Raw genomic sequence first — 24,879 nt, forward strand, 5'->3', positions numbered from 1 at the left:
AATGGAATTCAAATAAAAACACAATTTTGGACAGAGTTGATTGTTATTACCACACGTACACATGTTGCCTTGATAGTTACAGTCAACTTAGCCTGCAAATTGTTTTGGGGAAGAGGACACACAAGGCTAAGGAGGTAGGACAGACTGCTTTGTCATTTTCATAATTACACTTTTTTGGGGTATGGCACATTTGGAGTTCTAATCACGGCTTGTAACTGCGTAAATGTGTATAATCGGTACCCACATGTTTTCTTTTTCTTTTTTTCTGTGTAAACATATAACGTTTATTTTAGGACGGTGTCAAGTCTTTCCTTGTAGGACACAGTGCCGTCATATGTATCGTGCTGCGTCAATGTGATACCATTCCGGACACGCCAAACAATGCCGTCATACTTAACGTACTGCGCACGTTTCAGACTTGTTTTAGTCTTAGTCTCACCACTGGTGTCCTAACTATTAAATCAGCGTCCATCAATAAAATTGATTCACTTGTTGGTTAGAATCGTGTTGTGCTTAAGATAAAGAGAATGTGCGTGTATGAATAATTAATATTTATTTCATTTATTTTTTGAATGGTGTTTTACGCCTTACACAAGAATATTTCACTTATTCGACGGCAGTGTTATGGTCGGAGGACCGAGCCGAGCACGGGGAAGGCCCATGGTCATCTGCAGTTTGCTGGCAGACCTTCCCACGTACGGCCAGAGAGGAAGCCATTTGCACTTGAACTCATAGCGGCCGCTTTGGTGAGTGGCTTTTGGGTCATTGCGCCGCGCTGGTGGAAACAAAGGTTGAGACAGAGCTTTTGCTCGTTCTGGCATCACTTCATGGCGTGAGCCCAGTGACCGTCACATTGACCCCACTGACCAGGGTGTTGTTCAAAATTTCTGTATAAAATTTGCTATAGGTGGCAGTGATGTAAAGTAAACGCAGAGAGCGGCGCATGCGCTGTTAAGGAGTATAGTCTACGTGCTCCCGGCTTCATACCAGTTGCTTTCTCACACAGTACAGACATATTATAACTTAGTATCGTTCTTCCAAACAATTCGACCTATTATCTAGCTAAAAATATCATTTAAATACATTTACTAAACGCCATAAAAATAATTCCACACAAATTACAAGCTATATTCTTCCTGTACAGACCGACAGGATTTGAAACCGCAATGTTGTGATTCCTAGCAATGGGTAATTACAAAACCAATTTTTCGCAATAAATGAGGAAGTTAGAATCTGATAAACTGTGCAGCGTTACATACACTCGTTGTACATACATGTCGGATCGCTTAAAATGAATGATCTGTGTGGTGAATTTTCCTCCAATTTCACCTTGGGTAAGTCGAATTGTTTCAACATTTCTATGCTTTAAAATGAAACAACTTAGAGCGCATTTTTCATACGGTGCCATGTTAATTCCAGATTTAACATGGTCGATTTCCAAACTGTCTTCATCGTAATGGCGGATTGTAAAACTGATACCCCCTGCAAGTTTTCAGGCCGCGGGAGACCATGGCTTCAGTATCATGTAATTGACATGATCCCCTTTTTGTTCCAGAATGCGTGAGGCCTTTATGCTGGGGTCCACCGTGGGGAGTAGTGGCAGCGTTGCTGGTGCCGCTTAGTCTCGTCGTCATTGTAATATTTCTTCTTAGGTCAGTATATATCCAATACAATGTAGTGCAAAGTTATCACTATCGGAGAGTAACAACTGTAAACAAATGGCTTGTTGAACTCCCAGACACTGATAAAAACTTCACACAAGATCAAAGAAGGAAACACAAATACCCTTAGCTAAAACCAATACATATAATTGAACAATGTAATATAAACAGTACAGCATTAGTATGTACAGTATACAAAGTAATGTAAACAACAACAAAATATGTTTCTTACGGGGAATACAACAGGCACAATTCCAGTCCAAGCCTCAGTCCCTTCTCAGAGACTTCTGCAGAGGCTACGCAGATAGTAGAGTCTTCTGCTAATGTCAGACAGATATTACAGACTTCTTATGAGGCTACGCAGATAGTAGAGTCTTCTGCTAATGTCAGACAGATAATACAGACTTCTTATGAGGCTACGCAGATAGTAGAGTCTTCTGCTAATGTCAGACAGATAATACAGACTTCTTATGAGGCCACGCAGATAGTAGAGTCTTCTGCTAATGTCAGACAGATAATACAGACTTCTTATGAGGCTACGCAGATAGTAGAGTCTTCTGCTAATGTCAGACAGATAATACAGACTTCTTATGAGGCTACGCAGATAGTAGAGTCTTCTGCTAATGTCAGACAGATAATACAGACTTCTTATGAGGCTACGCAGATAGTAGAGTCTTCTGCTAATGTCAGACAGATAATACAGACTTCTTATGAGGCTACGCAGATAGTAGAGTCTTCTGCTAATGTCAGACAGATATTACAGACTTCTTATGAGGCCACGCAGTTAGTAGAGTCTTCTGCTAATGTCAGACAGATAATACAGACTTCTTATGAGGCTACGCAGATAGTAGAGTCTTCTGCTAATGTCAGACAGATAATACAGACTTCTTATGAGGCTACGCAGATAGTAGAGTCTTCTGCTAATGTCAGACAGATAATACAGACTTCTTATGAGGCTACGCAGATAGTAGAGTCTTCTGCTAATGTCAGACAGATAATACAGACTTCTTATGAGGCCACGCAGTTAGTAGAGTCTTCTGCTAATGTCAGACAGATAATACAGACTTCTTATGAGGCCACGCAGATAGTAGAGTCTTCTGCTAATGTCAGACAGATAATACAGACTTCTTATGAGGCCACGCAGTTAGTAGAGTCCTCTGCTAATGTCAGACAGATATTACAGATTTCTGCCAGGATCAGGCAGATATTACAGACGTCTTATGAGGCCACGCAGTCAGTAGAGTCTTCTGCTAATGTCAGACAGATATTACAGATTTCTGCCAGGATCAGACAGATATTACAGACTTCTTATGAGGCCACGCAGTTAGTAGAGTCTTCTGCTAATGTCAGACAGATAATACAGTCTTCTGCCGGGATCAGGCAGATATTACAGACTTCTTATGAGACCACGCAGTTAGTAGAGTCTTCTGCTAATGTCAGACAGATAGTACAGTCTTCTGCCGGAATCAGGCAGATATTACAGACTTCATATGAGACCATGCAGTTAGTAGAGTCTTCTGCCAATGTCAGACAGATAATACAGTCTTCTGCCGGAATCAGGCAGATATTACAGGCTTCTTATGAGGCCACGCAGTTAGTAGAGTCTTCTGCCGGGATCAGGCAGACATTACAGACTTCTTATGAGGCCACGCAGTCAGTAGGCTACAGTCTTCTACTGATGTCAGACAGATAGTACAGTCTTCTGCCGGGATCAGGCAGATATTACAGATCTCTGTCGAGGTCAATGAATGACTAGTATACACTTCACTTATACACTTGTCAAAGTCAGTAATAATAAGTCAATTGTCAAATCAATTTATTGATTAGAGAACGGAGTGATAAAAAATGATTCTTGATTGGATGCAGAAACAATAGGCAACGATAATGACCTAATAGTAAGACATACAAAAAACTACAACGGGAGTAGAAACTTTGGATTTTTACCTGGGTAGAGTGTCATGTCTGATTTGATCCTTACCTGGGTAGTGTGTCATCTCTGATTGGATTTTTTACCTAGGTAGAGTGTCATGTCTGATTGGATTTTGGGTCACCTATCATGTCTGATCTGACTTTTACCTTGGTCGCCTATCATGTCTGATCTGATTTTTACCTGGGTAGACTATCATGTTTTAGTTCATTTTTACCTGGTAGAATGTCATGTCTGATTTCATTTTTGACTTGGTAGAGTGTCATGCCCGATTGGATTTTTGCCTGGGTAGTGTGTCAATTCTGATTTGATTTTTGCCTGGGTAGTGTGTCATGCGTAACCCACTCTTTCAAGCTAAACCGTCCGCACTAAAAAAAACATCTTGTGTGTCGATGTGTAGGCTACCCACCATCGAGGTAGTTCAACTTAATCATTAGATGATTAAATACAAAAAAAATTCTGTTTGAATATGACTAAATCTTTTGCAGACGAAAGGTTAAAAGGTCAGACAACGAACATCTGCTTGACAATTCTGAGAATGCGTGGCAAACAGATGATGGATGTGGTATGTATAATAAATATATACAGCCTAGACTTTATTAATCTATTCAGGGGAGATTACCCTGTAAAGCACTGTGTGCATAAGTGGGTCATAGCCAATTATAGGTTATATTCACGTAACAGATCCCTATCGATATGACCTATATGTACTTGTACATACGCAGCTTCTCCCCTGAATAGATAAATATTTTTTGAACTCTAAGCTGCATTTATTCACTCCTTTCATTTTGCAAGACCCGTTTACGCTCTCTGAACTTATGCTGAATCTAGGCATCCAAATAGACATTCGTATACAATCCGCCAACCAAACATGGAAATTCCAGGCCGATGACCGCAAGACTAATTTCCAAAACAACGTCCAATACAAGCCATCGGTGCATTAAGAAAGTATATAATGATATTCTTATGGACACTTCTAAGGGTGTTTAAGGGCTTCATGTCCTAGTCAAAGATTTTGGTTTTCTCTCGTATTTAAATATGAAAAACGCTTGGCGTTTGAAACGTGTAAGGTATCCTAGACTCCAGATGGAACCATTGAAGTAACATGCCGAAGTCACCAGACATAACACCCTACCCGGTCACATTATACAGACAATGGACCAGCCAGGCAGAAAAGGCCATTGAAGCGGTCAAACAACTAAAATGTAAACGTCCAATCTTAAAACTGCTCATAGTTATTCCTGATGAAACTTGTGAGATGCTTCAACCGTTTGTTAAAAGCATTTGAAAAAGCGATTTTATTCATCCTGAATTTTAGAAACCGATTTATAATTTGCTTCCCAGAACAAGAAATCTGTGTTGATGATTTCGTCGTTGTCACTGAACAGCGCCGGTCCACTCGCGTCGAGGTGAGCAGTATTCTGGAGTACATCACAAGTCGACTTGCTGAAGAACATCCATTCCAAGATGAGTTCAAGGTTTGTGATGAAAGCTTGTGTTCAACGGGTGTCAAACAATATATAAATTAGTCTTTGATATATAATCAGCCATAGTCGGATTACATTACTTTTAGTCTAAGACACTCTTAAATCAATGACATATACTAGACACAAAATTGATATGCAAAGACCCTGAGGCTGGATGTGCTTGAGTTCAATTTCTTTCTGCAGGAGCTTCCTGCCGGACTACTTTATGATCACGAGGAAGCATACAAGCCTGAGAACGAAGGACGATTCCGCTACCGAGGAATAGTTCCATGTAGGTATCACATTCTTTTACCTCGTTGTAAGACTCGGTTCGAGCTTTCGACCTCTATACTGAGCGTGATTATGGAGCTAAACTCGATTCGGTTAGTCTATCATAAGCGCCACGCATTTAGTTTAAGAGCTTCTCGGTAAACAGCGCGGAAAGCCTTTGACTATGTAAAGGTACCTCTATCGACGAGTGAAGATAAGAAACTTGTTTAACTCTCAGATCAGTGATGTGCCTTAGACAAGATCAAACAAAGAAATACGAAGACGCTTGAATTAGTTCATATTAGTACATATATTTGAACAAAATAGACAAATAATACATCTAGCAATAATATACGAAACAATAATTACAGATATATATGTATAGTCTCTAGTGATGTCAGCGTCTAAATTCGGATGGAATAGTCCGGCTTCCAAAGGCGAGTCAGTCCACGTAAATATAGAATCCACAGTCAAGAGGAATTCCTCAATCGACGGATGATAGGATGACAACGTCGGAAACGGCACGCTGACAATGGTTTATTCTTACCTGTGAAGGTGTAACTTCTCAGGTTGGACAGGTTGACAGTAGCGTCAGCGATGCCGAGCTGGCGATGTTTGTTTCACTCCTCGAAAATATACACGAAGTCAATTTCACGGTAAATTGGGATGAAATGTAGGTGATCGCACAAAGAGACAATAAGCGATACAAGCTCCAAAATAACGTCTCAAAATAGCAATTGGCGAAACACAAGCTCACAAAGTGCTCTGTACAGAAAATGGAGTACAAAAGACGAAAGTCGAATGGTGTGAAAGCCCATGTCTCCAAACCCAGTAAAATCCTTCACAGTGAATGACAGTAAATACGACTGCTCTCAAATGAACTTGAGTAAATTACTGCTTTTAAGTGAATTTAAATGGATGACTGCGAACTTCACAACTCCGTCGCTCGTATTTATAGATTAACGTAAAAGAAAATTCTGGATGGTTGATCATAAACATGTTTACAACACTGACACATATTTCCAGAATGTAGACTCTATTTACAATGACACAAAACTCATGAACACCGAAGCCTTGTGAACTCGGGGCTGAATTACATTGCATGCTATAACATACACAGAGGGGAAAATGTAGGACAAACACTGGGATATAAAACAATGCAATCTCTTGTTGTTTGTTTTTGATTAGACTCGATTTGAATAGTCCGACCATTTCACGCCTCTGTATCGTTGTAGATGGCCGGTGACAGTGCCGAGATATTTGCAGTGCTGCATCACTAAATTATCATGCCAAAGATATGTACAAATATATGATGATACAGATAAAGATATGATGGCCAAGACGTTCACTGTACACTGACACCAGGGAGTCCAACAGTTGATCTAAACCCCTTTTAAGTCTTGTCTGTTAGCGGAATAATGTAGCCAGTCTATTTCTTCTATCTATATACACATTGATATACGGCAAAAATAATCATACTTAAGGCACTCTTGCAGAATGAAGGCGGCATGGGATCCGTCAGTTGACCATGTGACATGCCAACAATTACAACAAGAAACATTCTCCCTTACCTAAGTAGGGACTTACATCAACTTAACACTATATTTATTTATTTATTTGATTGGTGTTTTACGCCGTACTCAGGAATATTTCACTTATACGACGGCGGCCAGTATTATGGTGGGTGGAAACCGGGCAGAGCCCGGGGGGAAACCCACGACCATCCCCAGGTTGTTGGCAGAGAGGAAGCGACCGCATTGTTGAGAGACTCCTGGGTCATTACGCTGCGCTAGTGCGCCAACCAACTGAACCAAGGAGGCCTCCCCTTAACACTACATGCACAGTATATAACTCTACTTTTTTAAACTGAAAGTAAGCACATATGCTTAATTTTGACTCGCCGTATTTTTGGTTTATTACAAGAGGTACAAAATTTTCTGCTGACAGTAACACCACTAGCTGCATACTTTAAAATTTAAAAATTGATCATTACTTTACTCATGATGAGCTTCTACAGTTAGCCAACAAACGTATTCAACCTGCATTTTGATCACATTAAAACATGGTTAATATATTCATAAATATTATCATAATTCACATTAAACGCATGTGTTTGGATATAAACAAATTTACATTCAAATAAATTAATTAAACATGAATAGCATTCTTATTTAGAACATTATTATGCAAAGACGATATATACCAAGAAGTGTTCCCAAATACCCACCATACAAAAATATTTTCAAATACCCTTTTCTACTGATAGAAAATATTAAAGGCTATGCTTCCAAATAAGTTTTCGACATTAATTTGATGGGTTTTTTTTTTTTTCTTTAAAGCTTCTGTTCCGGTTTCTTACCACCATAATGCTGTCCGCCGTCGTGGAAGTGAAATATTCTTGAGTAGGACGTTAAACACCAATCAATCAATCAAATATGCTATAACAATAGCAGAATAGGTCTACATTCTAGCATTCATTTGAGGATGGTCGTGGGTTTTCTGGTGTCCCCTCAACAAAATAACAGCGTGGTTAATAGTTAATTGACAGACACGGAATCCCCTCGTCCGCTTATACCGGTATTCACTTAGACTCTCATGATGCAAATAGCAAACAGGAGACATATGTGGTAATAGCAATAAGAAGCGGGGCTCGGCTCTATTGCGCTGTGCGCTCCTCATGAAGTTTGGAGAGAATACGGACGTTACAGAATATGTGCTATATAACTGCGCATGACTGACTCACAGCTGTATGGGTTTGTATTCCCGCGGAACGAGTGCAGTATCGACCCTGAGTAAGTATAGGCAGAACCAATATATGTTCTGTTTTAATACTGCACCATGTGTTTGGATACAGGGTCGGTGTAAAAAAAATCATAATTATACAATCGTTACGAAGGTTAGATGACGGATGAAGATAACAGAGTTGCATATGAAGCCGAATTATCTACTGTGTATTCACAACTAGCACAGGGATAAGCTCTTCAGTGTGTCATGCGAAGCTACGTAATATTTATAATAACAGGGACAGTCTCAGGTTATCATCGTACCCAGGACTTCAATAATCAAGACAGCCTTAGGTTATCGTCGTACCCAGGACTTCAATAACCAGACATTCTTAGGTGATCATCGTACTCAAGACTTCAACAACCAGACAGTCTTAGCTTATCATCGTACTCAGGACTTCAACAACCAGACAAGCTTAGCTTATCGTCGTACCCAGCTAAAGTCCTTTCCTGTTATTAACATGTATATATGTGTATGCGTCATTGCCATCCCACATCAAGAGTTGAAAGCTTCGATCAGCTAATCACACAATCTGTTTTGTTTTGTTTTGTTTTTTCTTTTTCTTTTTTTATTTTTTTTATTTTTTTTTTTATTTATTTTTTTTTTTCAATGTCTTCTAGACGATCACTCCAGGGTTATATTACGAACTCTAAGACCCACACAGGAAACTGACTTCATCAACGCCTCCTACATTGATGTAAGTAAAGTTCGTGGGATCTTTCATCATGATTAATTCTGTAGAACTAAGTGGGAAGATCTTCCAGCAACCTGCGGATGGTCGTGGGTTTCTCCGGCCTCCGCCCGGTTTCCTCCCACCATAATGCTGGCAGCCGTCGTATAAGTGAAATATTCTTGAGCACGCCGTAAAACGCCAAATCAAATAAATTCTATAGAAAGGGAATATTCTCTATGAAAACAACAGTCTTGAATACTCAAGATATTTTAATTAAGATGTCTATTTTAGTCCTGTCTGCTCTTGCCTTGTAAGACATTGAAATTTGACTTCAATATGGTTCCCAGATTCAATGGGTTTCATTTTTGAAGATATTTGAAAGTTTAAATAAATTTTTAAAAAGCCCGTTCCTCCCTTCTGTGTTTTAGGTAGGGTTTTTATATATGCACATATTAAATATATGCACTGGTGTCATTTTATTTGGATTTCCCGTTTTTATACCGAGTGCATTTGAGATGGTTTTTTTTCAGGGAGGATACATCGCTGCACAGGGTAAGTGGGTTCAGCTAATTCTAGGAAAACTACCCAAGACATAAAAAAACCGATGGAGTCGAAATAATTGTGTTGGCTGAGTTCATAGCATGGTGTTTCCTAAAAACAATTTTTTTCCTGCTGTTTGTCTTAAAACATAAGTATACCTGGATTGCAAAATCCCATTCAAAGAAATATCTGTTTTTGTTGTCGTCGTTGTTGTTGTCTTTCCATCGAATCACATAAACTTACCTGGCAAACCTTGTGGGATAAAGCTTCAGTCGTGGCTGTGAAAGTTGTATTCAAACAGACCACCGCCTTATTCCGTGGCCGGCTGCCTTTGTGAAAAGCCTAGTTTTTTTTATAACCCTAACACACGAATGTGTTTCGTAACTTTATAGGTCCAACGTCAAACACGATCACGGAGTTCTGGAGGATGATATGGCAAGAAAGGTGTAGCCGTATAGTGATGCTGACCAACCTTCACGAGTGGGGAGTTGTGAGTTTTTTTTATTCTGTAGGCCTACTCTACTGTTTGTTTCCGGAATGGCACAACCTGACGTCTATCCACATTATCTATATACAACAACAACGTGATATACATCACGCAAGATCCTGTTTTGCAAACTTCCGTCTTGCAAATGGAGATATAACTACTTTTGTAACCTAGATATATAATAATTTATGTGGCGGAAGCGGTTCAATTCACGCTAAATGACGAACTCGATAAATGACGAACTCGAGTTATCTCCCTTAGACGCTTGAAGTCAGATTTCAGTTAAAATTGGTCAGCCAATCGCAAGCGACCACCTGTCACATGTACTATTTGGCCGTTTTAACGATCAATGCAAAACTTTGCAATGCAACTTTACATATTATAAATGAATTCAAGATTACTTAGTGCATAGACGTATAGCATATTTTTTCTCCATGGGTTTAAACAAATAAAGTTTCCAATTTTGGTAGTGAGCAAACAACAAAAACTACACCAGTTGATTATGGGTTATTTCTGAAAATGCTACGTTAAAAAATCAGAACAATTTTCATCCTAGCTATTTAAGTTAATGACGTGAATTATTGTTTGTGTTTGCAAAGGTGTGGGCTTAAAGCTTTGTGCACTTAATCAAAAGTTTTGTCGTTGAAAAGATGCAACACGGGTTCGAACCCATTGATAAGCTCATTTGGCATCGTCAAGTATTTTCTGTGAAACATTTGATGGTCACATCTGTAAACGGTTGATAACACACATTATGATGTCTTGTCTGAAGACGTTGATAACACACATATAGATGTTCTCATTTGATGATGAAGGTAACACGTGTTTTGATGGTTTCGTGTATAACACATATCTTGATGTCTCGTCTGAAGATTTTGATAACACACACATAGACGTTCTCATTTGAAGATGAGGATAACACGTATTTTGATGGTTTCGTGGATAACACATGGTTTCATTTGACTTCAGAAAAAGGTGGAACAGTACTGGCCAGATGAAGGGGAAGTTCGATATGGCGACCTGGTCATCAAAATGGGAAGCGTCCAGCATTTCTCAAACACTCTTTTGAGAAGGCTTACAATTAACTTGGTACGTAATATTGATTATCAGCCCAACGGATAAATTCAAAATGATTTTTAACACAGATACATCAACGTCTTGTCAGTGACTGTAAATATAAGCTTAAGGACTTATTCAGAGAAAATAACCGCGGATGGTCGTGGGTTTCCCTGTCCGGTGCCCTCCCACAACAATGCTGGCTGTTGTCGTATATGTGACAGGCGTCGTCCACAGCAACTGTACTGTCATTGGAGATACCTCCCCTTGTAGCATTTTTTATGCCTGAAGATTTGCTGAATTTCCACGTATCTTCTCGTGGTTACGATATAAGGTACTGAAAGTTACGTTTTTCTTACTTCTTCGTGTTATTGGTGCGATGTCATTGTAACAAAAGAGTAAACACACATGAGTTATGGTTAAGGTAGAGTGCCGTGAATACTTTGTGCGTGATGGATTTCAGTATTTCTTATTGTACGCAGAATTCTAGCAGTTAGCTCAGCGTTACTATGTGACGAAAACTGAGCACTTCATGAGATATGAACGCAAAGTGTTTCCGTGCATTTTTCAATGGACTTTGTTTTGTGCACGCAGTGGACGCAGTGGACGCAGTGGAGTCTAAATGCTTCCTTTAGAATTTACTGAGATACTGGTAGTTATACTGAAGCCATCAGATGTGATTTACTTGGATTGCACACACACACTTGTTAGGGAAATGAGAGTTCGCGATGTCAAACAGTAGTGAACTCAGTATTACCGTAAATATCAGTATTATGGTTTGTGATTACAGATGTTTGCATGTACTGTGAAATTCCATTCCCTTAAGAGTCAGTAGCTGTCCCACGTGAAGTTACACATGTAAGATAGTTGTCTGTAGGGAAAGATTCTCACCACTTTCATTTTCTGGAGTTCTTTTTTGGTTTTGTTGTTTGTTTGTTTTTTTGTTTTCTTGTTTTTTTTTTTGAATTCCTGTTTGTTCACTCTAAAAAAGGCTGAAAGGATCTGTGGCTTCTCATATGAATCGTAGTAACAATACAGGAACAATATATGGCCAAGGCATGTTTAGGCCTAATTACTCTTGCCATAGTTATTATATTGCTACATACGTCCACGGCCATAAGATGCATGTTTCATTATTGAGATATTTCCTGTGTATGATGTAATCATAACACTTCATTGCAGTTAGTGACATAAAGTTCTGCTGATAATGGACTGATGTATGCTAGGATGTGTGCAGCGGTTAAAGGATAAAGGATACTGCAGTACAGAATTGTCTGGTTGTTTGTAGTACACTGTAATAGTAAAGTATCAGTACTAAATCTGTATTGTTGTTTTTACAGGTAGGGTTATCTCCCATGTTTGTTTTCTCCTCTTGTTGTCAAGTGTGTCTTCGAGGTCAGGCAATAAATATAACGGCATTCCTGTGACAATGAAAACACGCCGTGTCTGCTGTGTTTTTTTTTTTTTTACTATGGCCCCCCTCACACATAAGTGGAACATTCTTGAGTACGGTGTAAAACATCAATCAAATAAATAAATGATTCTGAGACAAAGTCAACTAATGGATAAAGCCATTGTGAAAAAACATTGTGACTAAAATTGTGAAAATGTCCATATAGCTTTCGAAACAGAACTGTTAAAGAAAGTTTATTACATTGGATGATGTAAAGTTGACAACCAAACATTTCACTTAAATAATTAGCCAAACTCTCTGACTGGAAAATTGTCAATTTTCTCGGATTATGGTCTATTTATGCCCTCAGGGTAACGAGTCACGTGAGGTGTTGCACTTCCTGTATCCTGACTGGCCGGATCATGACGTTCCCAGTGAAACGGCTGGTATCCTTCACTTCCGGTTCCAGGTTCACTCGGTTGACCGCCAGTCCACTGGGCCGATTGTCGTCCACTGCAGGTAACTTCCACGGCACATATGTTTTCCTCGTGAACAGATGCTGTTCTAATATCTTCATATTGCAGTAGTTTATATAATATGTGAGTTCCGAGAAATACTTTTGCCGTAAGGTTTAAATGTATTTGGTTTAAAGATATGCTTTATTTACATACGGAATAAAGTTAAACTTTACGCTTATATTTTTGCTCCGTTTTCAAATAGAAATAACATTGTAAGATGGCCATTTTACATATTTGTTTGGATTAGTAAAATTGTTATGTAAAGGATTGTGTACAGAAAAGGAGTAATAGATCCATCTGAGCAAAAATATGGGTTGTAACGGAGCCACAAGGAGAAGCATATCATTCAAAACAATAATGGTAAAGGATATACCCCAAATCCAACTGGATATATAAGCATAGCACAAATTTGCATTATTTACGTCTGTGTGGTTAATAATAATAAAAATAACAATGGTTCAGTATTCATACGTGCACATGCATACTTCCAATCCATATATGTTATATTCATATTCATACGTGCATAAATGGAAATATTTAAAAATTCATTTAAGTTCTCATCACCAAAGAGAAATACGACAGCAGTGATCTCTCTTGTGTGACCCGGCGTTAGGGTCTTAATACTTTCTGGTAGGTTATTCTAGTCAATGATGGTCGTAGATAGAAACTTTTTCTTAAAATGCTCTGTTCTACAATGTACAGAGGTTAACTGGTTTGGTGATTTACAAAGTATGGTTATGATCTACTGTTCTGGGAGGAATATGGTCTGATAAAGTGCAAATGCCTGGGTTGTGAATAATGTGATGCACATAAACCAAAGGATGCATGTGCCTTCGTTTACGGAGAGGAAGCAATCCAGATTCCTGGTGTAGCAAATTCGTAGAGGTACTAACTGTCAATCCAGTAATCATTCGAACGCATTCTTTTTGATTTTTTTCCAGCCTGTTTATATTATATTCGGTAAGAATGTCTCAAACTACATCTGCATATTCTTGACATGATCTAATAAAGCTCGTGTTCATAATAGAAAATGATTTCCTGTTCATTATAAATATATATGTCAATCCTCTAGGAAGAGATCATTTTTTATTCGCGGCTTGAACAAGGTTATCAGTATGATTGCTCCAAGTGGCTTGAGTATTCAAAGTACTGCTAAGATGCTTGTGTGTGATAGCTGCATTTTGTAATGTCAACTGAGGGCGCGATGACGTTCTACGTCTAGACACAAGGAGAGATTCAGTTTTATTAGAATTCAAATTTACCAACCAAGTGGATAGCCACGATTCAGTATTAGATATATCCTTCAACAGTGTTTGATGGACAAATTATCTGACACAACATATAAACGTGTAGTCAGCAAAAATGTATTTGGTTGGTGTTTAACAACTCACTGATTAAAGTCATGACATGCAGAATGGACACGTTCGGTAATACTTACCGTCAACTTCATTATTCGCTTTTTCTTTTTTATGCAATGAAGTTGCATCAATGACATTTACGTTTAGGCAATAATGAAGTAATTAAAACCCTTCTACTACCCGTTTGCATGTATGTTTTCCAGTGCCGGCGTCGGGAGAAGCGGGACGTTCATCGCTCTGGACTTACTGCTCCACCGATGTCTGAGATCCCGTCACGTGAACGTTTTCTCCTGCGTCGTTCACCTCAGGAGCAGGCGCACTCAGATGGTGCAGACGCTGGTACGTGGTTGTCTCCCTTTATAAATCCCCACCAATACTGCCCGCGTCACCAAATTTCCAGGTCGGTTGTTACAATTGTGTCTTTAATATTTATTTTCAGCTAATGCACTAATATGACTTCTTTACAGAACTAGCACGTAATCCTTCACAAGTTTTTACAAACTTGTTTACAAAACCGGTGGGTGCATTTCCACAAGTTTTTAACTTTGTTTATTATGTGTTCTCACAAAGTTTTTATCTTTGTTTACAGCATCAGTGAGTGTTCCTTCGCAAGTGTCTAACTTTGCTCACAGAACAAGAGCGTGTTCCTTCACTACTTTGTAATTTGTTTACAGTGTGTGCTCACAAAATTTTTAATCTTTGTTTACATCGCCAGTACTTGTTCTTTCACTAATCTCGAACTTTTTTTTTCAGAACTAGCACATAATCATTTACAAGTGTTTAACTTTGTTTACAGGACCAGTACGTGTTCCTTCACAAGGCTCTCCTGGATGGTATGCTCTGTGAGGGTTCTATCATGCTGGAGGAAGATTTCTTGGCGGCTTCGGTGCGAATCTCGAGGTCGTCACATGACTACGAGAACTTGAACCGTATTAGCCAGCAGTATGAGGTAAACAGTCATAGGTGATATAACTAATACGAGGAATGAAAGGTAAACAAAGCAGCAGAAAGCGATACGAGGATAACAGAGGTGTTCCGATTAATAGCAGATAAATAGATTTGATCCGTGCAATATGACATAAGTAGAAGTGGCCTGAGCGACATTACATAAATAGAATTGTTTTGACTAATATAAGTCAAATTGTGACTAACAATATGAGGTAAACAGCTAATCCGACCAACAGAAGTTAAATAGAATGATTACCAGCAATGCCGTGTATATAATTGGACTCAGTCATATGATGCAAATGTGATTAGTACAAGCAGTATGAGGTAAACAGAATTGTTTTGAGCAATATGGCGTATTTATAGAGTTGTTATCGGCAGTAAAATCAGCAGTGAGATAAATAAAATTGTAACCTGCATTACGAGGTAAACAGAATTGTTACCTGCAGAATGAGTCAGTAAGTGAGTGCTTGGGGTTTAACGTGGTATCCTGCAGAATGAGGTAAATAGAATTGTTACTTGCAGAATGAGTGAGTGAGTGAATGCTTGGGGTTTAGCGTTGTATCCTGCAAAATGAGGTAAATAGAATTGTTACCCGTAGAATGAGGTAAATAGAATTGTTACTTGCAGAATGAGATAAATAAAATTGCTACCTGCAGTATGAGGTAAACAGAACTGTTACCAACAATATGAGGTAAACAGAATTGTTACAAGCAGTATTAGGTAAATAGAATTGTTACCAGCAGTATGAGGTAAACAGAATTGTTACCAGAGGTATGAGGTAAACAGAATTGTTACCAGCAGAATGAGAGAAATGAAATTAGTTACAAGCAGTATGAGGTTAATAGAATTGTTGCCTGCAGAATGAGGTAAAAATAATTGTAGCTGCAGAATGAGGTAAATAGAATTGTTACCTGCAGAATAAGGTAAATAGAATTGTTACAAGCAGTAGGAGGTAAATAGAACTGTTACCAACAATATGAGTTAAATAGAATTGTTACCTGCAGAATGAGATAAATAGAATTGTTACCAATAATATGAGGTAAATAGACTTGTGCCTACAGAATGAGGTAAATAGAATCTTTACCTGTAGAATGAGGTAAATAGAATTGTCATCAATAATATGAGGTAAATAGAATTGTTACCAATAATATGTGGTGAATAGAACTGTTACAAGCACTATGCGGTAAATAAAATTGTTACCTGCAGAATGAGGTAAATGGAGTTGTTACCAGCAGAATGAGGTAAACAGAACTGTTACCAACAATATGAGGTAAACAGAATTGTTACAAGCAGTATTAGGTAAATAGAATTGTTACCAGCAGTATGAGGTAAACAGAATTGTTACCAGAGGTATGAATAGAATTGTTACCAGCAGTATGAGGTAAACAGAATTGTTACCAGAGGTATGAGGTAAACAGAATTGTTACCAGCAGAATGAGAGAAATGAAATTGTTACCTGCACAGTGAGCTAAACAGAATTGTTACCAGGAGAATAAATTTAATAGAATTCTTACAAGCAGTATGAGGTTAATAGAATTGTTACCTGCAGAATGAGGTAAAAATAATTGTTACCTGCAGAATAAGGTAAATAGAATTGTTACAAGCAGTAGGAGGTAAATAGAACTGTTACCAACAATATGAGGTAAATAGAATTGTTACCTGCAGAATGAGATAAATAGAATTGTTACCAACAATATGAGGTAAATAGACTTGTGCCTACAGAATGAGGTAAATAGAATCTTTACCTGTAGAATGAGGTAAATAGAATTGTCATCAATAATATGAGGTAAATAGAATTGTTATCAATAATATGTGGTGAATAGAATTGTTACAAGCACTATGCGGTAAATAGAATTGTTACCTGCAGAATGAGGTAAATGGAGTTGTTACCAGCAGAATGAGGTAAATGAAATTGTTACCAACAATATGAGGTAAACAGAATTGTTACCAGCAGTATGAGGTAAACGGAACTGTTACAAGGAGAATGGGGTAAATAGAATTGTTACCTGCAGAATGAGGTAAACAGAATTGTTACTTGCAGGATGAGGGTGAATAGAATTGTTACAAGGAGAATTAGTTAAATAGAATTGTTACTAGCAGTATAAGATAAATAAAATTGTTATCGGCAGTACGAGGTTTTAAATATAATATAAGAGAATTATAAAAGCTTTATTGTATTTATTGAAGGGCGATCATATACGAACGCCAAATTAATTCATGAGCCAATGTCTAAAGACACTTCAGAAACTTACAGGGACTATTTTCCCTCCATCCACAGAAACTTGAAGCTATAAAACCCTTGTTGGATGAGCAGCCATGTGAAGAAGCCACCAGTCCCGAGAACATTGGTAAAAACCGAGATTTGAATTGTTTACCTGGTACGTCTGTGTTTAACCTTTCAGTTGGATTGCTGGAAAACACTATATACATGACTTACAGCACAAAGAGTAAAACCAAAGCAACCATGACGGTGTGGTACTTGACAAATGGTCACACGTGACCAGCAAAATGCTATATAGGCAAAACAATCATACTCACTATCAAAATTGAAAAAATGGATGAAAACGTAAAGAGCGTCAGCAAGAGGTTGACTGTATGTGTTCTGTCTTTACTTTTCCATTCAATTGTCTTCATAACCCAAAAAAATGCAGTAAATTGGCGAAAGATGGAGATGAAATCTGTATTAATTTGATTTGAATGCATTGCGTATAAAACTCAGGCCATGCACTTAAATTAGTGGGGATATCTTATATTTTTTCAGTTGATTACGTCCGACATGCGAGGCTTTGCCTCGTATTGCTCAGTTCTACTGTGGCAGTAGCTGATTCAGAACGGCAGTGAGTGAACTGATTTAAAACGGCATTAAGTGAACTTTCTTGTTTGCAGATTTCCGCTTCCGGGTGTACCTGACTTCCGTAACCGGAAAGGACAACTACATCAACGCCGTCTACTTCCCGGTATGACTCCGTATACAGGGTCACCCCAAATGACATAATGTAGTTATTTCATGTTTTCAGATATTTTAGAAGATTGTAACAAAAGGGTTCAGTATAATTGTTTCTGATGTATGCCTCTTAATAACTCAACAAAAAAGTTTTCCTTTGAGACCTAGCTGGAGTTGTTTAAGCTGCACAATTAAGACATTCTCTGCTTACATCAAACCCTAATAGGTCCAGTGTAAATCCTTGCTCCTTTAGAACTCAGATTCGACACTATTCTGTTTACTCTAAAACTATTAATCTCTACAACTGTACATAAACTGAACTGTTTTTGAAATATGGCTTGCACATATTTAAACAGTTTTATCTCATAAATCGTCTCGACGCAGACAGTTTTTTCTTTAATTGTGAAAGGCATTCTTTCAAATAAAAACTATGATGAAACTTTTTGCTATATCCTCTAACAGAATCTGAAAACTGAAAGTTATACTATTATTATTAGCTTTTTTTATTAGCTGTATTATCAGTTGAATTCATTTTTAGGTCATTTTGTATATTTATTTCATTACGTCAACTGGACTCTCCCTGGTTTCCACTCACCATAATTCTGGCTGCCGTCATATAAGTAAAATACATGTATTCTTCAGTACAGCATAAAACACCAATGAAATAAATAAACTGTGTCAACTCCACTGTAGGAGTCAGGTTTTTGTCTGGTAGAAGTGAGAGGATCGCTGTAAGGAATCTGACAAGATCTGAAAATGCAAAAGCGATCAGGACATTCCTAGATAATGAATTACATGTAAATTGTCAGTGACGCACATAATATTGGGAAACACATGAAAGTACACATACTGTATTGTGGAGATATTCGCAAAAAAGTGTTTTCTATTATTTGGGTGCCTCCGTAGCCCAGTGGTTAGCGTGCTAGTGCAGCGCAATAACTCACCGGCCACTCCCCAGTGCGGTTGCTGGGAGCTCAAGTTCAGCTCATGCTGGCTGCCTCTCCAGTCGTACGTGGGAAGGTCTGGCTGCTACCTGCGGATGGTCTTGGGTTTTCCCGAGGCTTTGCCAGGTTTCTTCCCACCATAATGTTGGCCGACATCACATGAAACATTTTTCAGTGTGGCGTAAAAATGCAATCAAATAAATTAAACAAATAAGTAACATGTACTTAACTGTTAACAATAGTAAACATCACCTTGATGGAACGACGTCATTTCCCATCATGCATTAGTCATGTTTGTGTTTTCTTTATGACTATGCTGTTTACTACCATCCATCATACTATTTATTAGTGCTTTCCGTACCTAATCCTGACGTGATTGAAAGCTGCGCGCTTCTAGTCGTTCATTGGGTCCATACTAAGATTCAAGAACGCTTTCGGTAACTAACGCATTATTGACGTTATTGAAACTTGTCAGCCTTCAGTTCACCGCCTTTTGACAATATCACTGATTTCTTTGCTTATAGGGCTATGGGAATCGTCGTCTGTTTATCTCTACCCAAATGCCGCTGTCTAACACGGTACAGGACTTCTGGCGGATGATGGAAGAACACGACTGTTCCACGATCATTACTCTGGAACCATGTGAGGTTAGTGTGGTGCTGATCATATCCGGTGTCTACCTTATCGGAGGTCACAGACGGCATCTTTTTCCATTTACCTTATATATTGAATCATCTTAAATTCTTTCTGGAACAGTCACCATAAATTTATGGTATAGTGAAATGCTTTGACATTCGGTTGGACTGTTGACTTTGCAGCTCGTCTTTGGGAATTTGAATTCGGGTATTGTTTTTCGGGTTGAAGGCCCGAACTGTCATTTGAATACTTTGTTTATTATTACAAAAATGCAATGAAAAATAGCTGAAAGTTTATGCTTACCTCTTTTGAAAGTCCTGATATTAGCTTTACGCAACTCTTGTAAATGTCTTGTAAAACTGCGATGTGTTGAAATGTGAAACCGTCTTTAGGCCGACATAGAAATATTTCCTTGCAAGAATCTCGTCTGTAGCATGTCCACATTATCCGTAAATGAAATAGGCTTATGTGAAACTTTAAATTTCTCTATATATTCTGGTTGTTCATCTGTTCTGTAGAAGTTTGACATGTACTGGCCTGACATAGGACAGTCGCTAAACCTGGACTGCTTTGACGTTACCCAGACTGATCAGAGAACCCTGAACGCCATGGTACAACGGACTTTTACACTGGACTATAAGAAATGGGTGAGTAGACACTGTGGCGTGATTGGTTCGATTGTGGGGAGTGTCTAAAAGAGTGAGGTGCATGACTCCCGATTTCTTGTGAGTTCACCCCTGGCCTTAGACAAAGAACTGCCATATTCCCACGTCCTCATTGTTCATGGTTTCTTCATGATTATACACTCAAAAAATTAATCTGTTAAAGTTATCAGAAAGTTTGTTGTCTGAGTGATGCTAGAATGTATTCTGTCATTATAACACAATATTCTGTCATACTCAAGATAATATTCTGTTAATCAAATAGAATCTGTATGTTGAATTAATAAAATATGTGTATAATATTTAACAAAATAATCTGGTACAATAGAAGAATACTTTCTAACATCACTCAGACAACAAACTTTCTGGTATTAAAGTTTAAGAGATTAATATTTGAGTGTAAGCAGTATATGGTTACCATGGGCCATTTGAGCTGTCTTCTTCACCTTCGTTCAAGACCGCTTGTCTTTAACGAATATAGCGTGCTTGTCCACTTTTTGTGTCTTTTTCGTTTTTGTTTCATTTTATTCTCGCATGTTAACGCCTTATCTACATAGGCCGCCTCACACTGTGAGTTTGAGGCAGCGATGTTACATAGTCTCACAGAATAATTCCTTTGTTATCGTCAAACTACTGGCGGTTTCTGTAGATGTACAGACGAGTTGACATTGGTGTCGTGTTACTTCCAGGGTAACAAGCAGAGAGTGGTCAAGCAGTTTTGTTTCACTCAGTGGCCGAGTGATAAGGCCATTCCGTCATCACACGTCTTTCTACTCCTGCTAATGGAAGCCGTGGCAGAGTGGACTGGAGAGCCTCCGCTGTCTACAATCGTCCTGCAGTGTCGGTCAGTCGTCATTACCTCAGTAATTTCTTACTGTAGATAGCTTAAATTATTATGTGTATTCAATAAAGTGCTAAATGTCTTATATAAACGTTGAACTGGACAATTAACGTTTGGAAAATTGTTTGCATATACGTCATGATTCGCGGGTGTACAAAAATTTCCGGTATGATCCATGGCAAGAACGCTAAACCGTGCTAGGGACAACACACGAATCTTTATAATTACATTGGATGTTAAATATGTGCAACGATTAATTGTGAATTTCATCTCTTCTATGGCACAATCCTTTTCTGACCCAGTAGTACTCGGCCACATTTGATAAAAGAAAATTAGCAATCAAATAAATTCCATCCCGTGTAGAGAAATAATTGCCACTGCCTGCTTTATTTCATACCCTTAATACACCAACATCCTGTTCGGTCTTTGACTACCATATACGTATATCTGTAGGACTAAGGCTTTCAGCAAATATATGTTTCGTTTGCTGTCCGTGACTGGAATCCATTGACCTATATGTTGACAGGAATGGGGCTGAGCGATGTGGACTGTTTGCTGTGTGTTGGTCTGTGCATCAGCGACTGAGTCAAGACGGTATTTTCTCCTTGATGTTGACCGTTAAAGAGTTGAGACGGGCACGAACTAAAGTCATCACCTCTCTGGTAAGACAACTTCATCCGAATACTTCACTTTATAAATGTCCCCGTGAACGTTTAGTGCAGAAGGTTCAGCCTGTCTGCACCTGATTCCGAAAAGTTTCACTTCACATAAAAGTCATGAGTGAACTTTTACTTCAACATTTACTCCAAAAGATGCAGCGTGGATTTGTAGTCTTCATTCAGCACTTGACTTACAGGCCTATCTGCTTCAGGTAAGTAGGGTTTTAATATTTATATATATATATATATATATATATATATATATATATATATATATATATTGATTTAAAAAACACAAGCGACTTACATGGCCAAATATAAACGTTCAGCTGTTTGGTGGAGAGTGGGATTTACCTTCCTCGGAACATGTACATGTTTACTGACTGTTACTGTGACAAGGTAAAACATTACTATTTCAAGTAAAAACACCTTAGTTCATCTTGTACATGTGGAATGTTTACTGTAAAAGGTAAATATTTACAGAATATATGTAAAACATGTACAGTAATCGCTGAACGTTTACTAGGAGTTCTAACAGTGTAGTAACCGTAGATACAAAAGCCAAATGAATTGAATGGGAGTCTCTGGCGATGTTAGGGTCACTATTACGACTTCTTAAGTAACGTATGAAAACAGCAGTGGATTTTCGAGATTGAAGTTGGTCGTAAGAAACTTATGCTACAAGCATATAGGTTTGATTCCAGTGGAAAAGCCACGTATGACAGATGTAGTGTGTCTGTTTCTAGAAAAATGGTGTTTTTAGCGACATCTTCAGCCTGGTTTTATCCACCACTGTCACAGATAGTTGTACATTGTATTACAGTGTTGTATGGCACCTTCATGGCCGTGTGTTTAACATGCTCGCTCAGAACGATGACAGAGAAACCTCTCAACAATGTGGTCACTGTGAAACCATACCGACTGGTTCTCCAATCGTTCGTGGGAAGGTCTACTAAGAAAAATCGACCGCTTCGGTGGCCTAATGGACAAGGCGTCCGCCTCGCAGTTGGGAGACCCGGGATCAAACCTGATCATACCAGACTTTAATGGCACTAGTTGTAATCCTTGTCGTAAGGATGATTTGTTTCTGACTTCAAATTTCAATCAGTAAAATAGTCATATAATCGTTTTACTTCCGTTTACAGGAGCAATACAGATTCTGTGAAGAATTCATACTGAACTTCGCCCAGGGACACCATGAGTACAGTAACATTGAATTCGCACCGCCGAAAGTGCCGGAGAAATATAAACCAACCAAAAAGCCCCGAAAGTTAATGAACTAACAGCTCAAAAGGGTTGTTGTTGTTTTTTTTTCAGAAAACGGAACGAATGAATGAATGAATAATTGCAGCCGGGAAATAAAAGAAAGTAACACTGTTTATGTAAAGTAAAGTTGCAATCTGGAAATCCTTGTGTGAAGAAAGAACCATTTTCTATTGTATAATGTCATATTTGTGCCATTACATGGATATACATGTAGGAGAAGTGTATTTGTTGAATAATGATCTTTGTCTTAAATATTCCGCGGGAGAACCTTGTTGCGTTTACTTTTGCTTTCTGGGGCCGATTCCATAAAGCCATTTTTCACTTAAGTCAAAATTTGAAATGCACAATTTTAGAATTTATTTTTGGGACCAAGAAATTACAATTTAGAACACCTTATGAATGTCATCTGAAGATAAATTTATAAACATTACAACTTACAGAACCCCCCAAAAAGTAAAATGATGAGATTATAAATTTTGACTTAAGTCAGAAATAGGCCCCTGCCCTTTTCGCCCATCAGGATATTCCAACATAAGGCCTGTTCTGCATTGTTCTGTATTCATCTAACTTCTTAGAATACATGTGAAGCGTAAAGAACAGAAGTGTTCTGGTTATTTCATATATGTTTATTTGTAATGTCAGAGGCCATGTCGTTATTCCAGTAATTACTGTTGTAAATGTTGATTCTGTTGCAAATTTCTAGCCTTGTTGAAAATAAAAATCCGTGTCAGACACACTTTCACTGAGTATAATAGTAAGGTGATGTGTTTTTTATATTGTTTTAAGTCTTTATGGCAGTAAAGTAGAAAAGACAAGCCAGCACATGTGTATCGATAGTACGGGGATGAAGCGGAACCCGAAAAAAATCTGCAAAATCGTACATTTCGTCCATCCCCGGGAATCTGTTTATAGAGGCAGTCATATTGAGCTCACCTGTGACATACCGGACTCCAGTTCGATCGCATGAAGACGAAGGAGAAAGTTACCGTATACAGTCTCGGATGGTCATGTTTTGACAATTCTGTGGAAATGTCAGGTTTTGTTCCAAGCTGAATAAGTATCCCCATCAGCTGACAGACAGGAATAATGTGATAAGTCTGCATTCCAATAATATGTTACACGACAATAATATATATTTATACTTCTTATGCGTCTCTTTTGAAGTACAATTTACAATACCCTAAGGTACCACTTAAGCAGGAAAAGGAAATGGTTAACTGACTGATTGATTGATTGTTGTTTAATGCCGTGCCCAAGAATTTTTCAGTTAACTGACGGCAGTCAGGTTTATAGCTGATGGAAAGTCCCCGCAGTAATCCACCGCCCTTTGCTAGGTACTTAAAAAACCTCCTGACTTAAAGCCTGAGCCAAAACAACGAGAGCTGGACACGTGATTTTAGTGCTCAGTAGTTTGATAATCATAGCGGACAAGCGCGTTAAAAATCTGAGTAAGCGAGTCCACGGAAATTATAGTAAAGAGATCTGTTATGATGGCGAGGAAGGTGCTGTAGTTTTTCAACTGAAAATACGTAAGAATTCATCTTACATAGATGGGACCAATTATGGTAACATTTTAATAATATTCCAGTACGTAAAACTAAATTTTCTCCTCTTAATTTTGAGATGTGTTATTAGACAAGAATTGCCTATAATTAAATTGACAGAAATAATCAATTCGTCTGTTGAAGCAAAGAAAACGCGAGGCATATAGCATAAAGCATATGGTAACACATTCAGCATTTTACAGGCGAAAGGAACTATTTGCTTTGCTTTGAAGTGCATTTATTTGATTGGTGTCTGGGTTTGAAATTTGTGTTTTATCAGTATGTCAGCTCTTCATCGAACT

The 24,879-nt window shown here is 38.3% G+C and overlaps 1 protein-coding gene across 1 annotated transcript; it reads left to right on the forward strand.

Annotated features, from left to right (window-relative positions):
- The first annotated feature begins 1,291 nt into the window (after nucleotides 1-1,291).
- On the forward strand, nucleotides 1,292-23,521 carry LOC135479748 (receptor-type tyrosine-protein phosphatase kappa-like). The gene is made up of 19 exons (XM_064759652.1): nucleotides 1,292-1,334; nucleotides 1,556-1,652; nucleotides 4,077-4,153; nucleotides 4,933-5,066; nucleotides 5,259-5,346; nucleotides 8,729-8,805; nucleotides 9,312-9,333; nucleotides 9,714-9,811; nucleotides 10,778-10,897; nucleotides 12,628-12,776; nucleotides 14,337-14,472; nucleotides 14,930-15,082; nucleotides 17,360-17,459; nucleotides 17,968-18,038; nucleotides 19,494-19,616; nucleotides 20,124-20,252; nucleotides 20,957-21,111; nucleotides 21,635-21,770; nucleotides 22,913-23,521. The coding sequence occupies exons 1-19, from the start codon at nucleotides 1,292-1,294 to the stop codon at nucleotides 23,048-23,050; spliced, it is 2,046 nt and encodes a 681-aa protein (XP_064615722.1). The 3' UTR covers nucleotides 23,051-23,521.
- The last annotated feature ends 1,358 nt before the right edge of the window (nucleotides 23,522-24,879 follow it).

The sequence above is a fragment of the Liolophura sinensis genome, chromosome 12, assembly GCF_032854445.1.
Source record: "Liolophura sinensis isolate JHLJ2023 chromosome 12, CUHK_Ljap_v2, whole genome shotgun sequence".
NCBI classification, from domain to species: Eukaryota; Metazoa; Mollusca; class Polyplacophora; order Chitonida; family Chitonidae; genus Liolophura; species Liolophura sinensis.

Bases quoted from the DNA above. Each gene is read 5' to 3' on its own strand.
- LOC135479748 (XM_064759652.1), top strand. From the start codon at position 1,292: ATGAATGATCTGTGTGGTGAATTTTCCTCCAATTTCACCTTGG. The intron at 8,806-9,311 runs GTAAGTAAAGTT...GTTTTTTTTCAG, and splicing joins TCAACGCCTCCTACATTGAT to GGAGGATACATCGCTGCACA. The intron at 12,777-14,336 runs GTAACTTCCACG...TATGTTTTCCAG, and splicing joins CCGATTGTCGTCCACTGCAG to TGCCGGCGTCGGGAGAAGCG.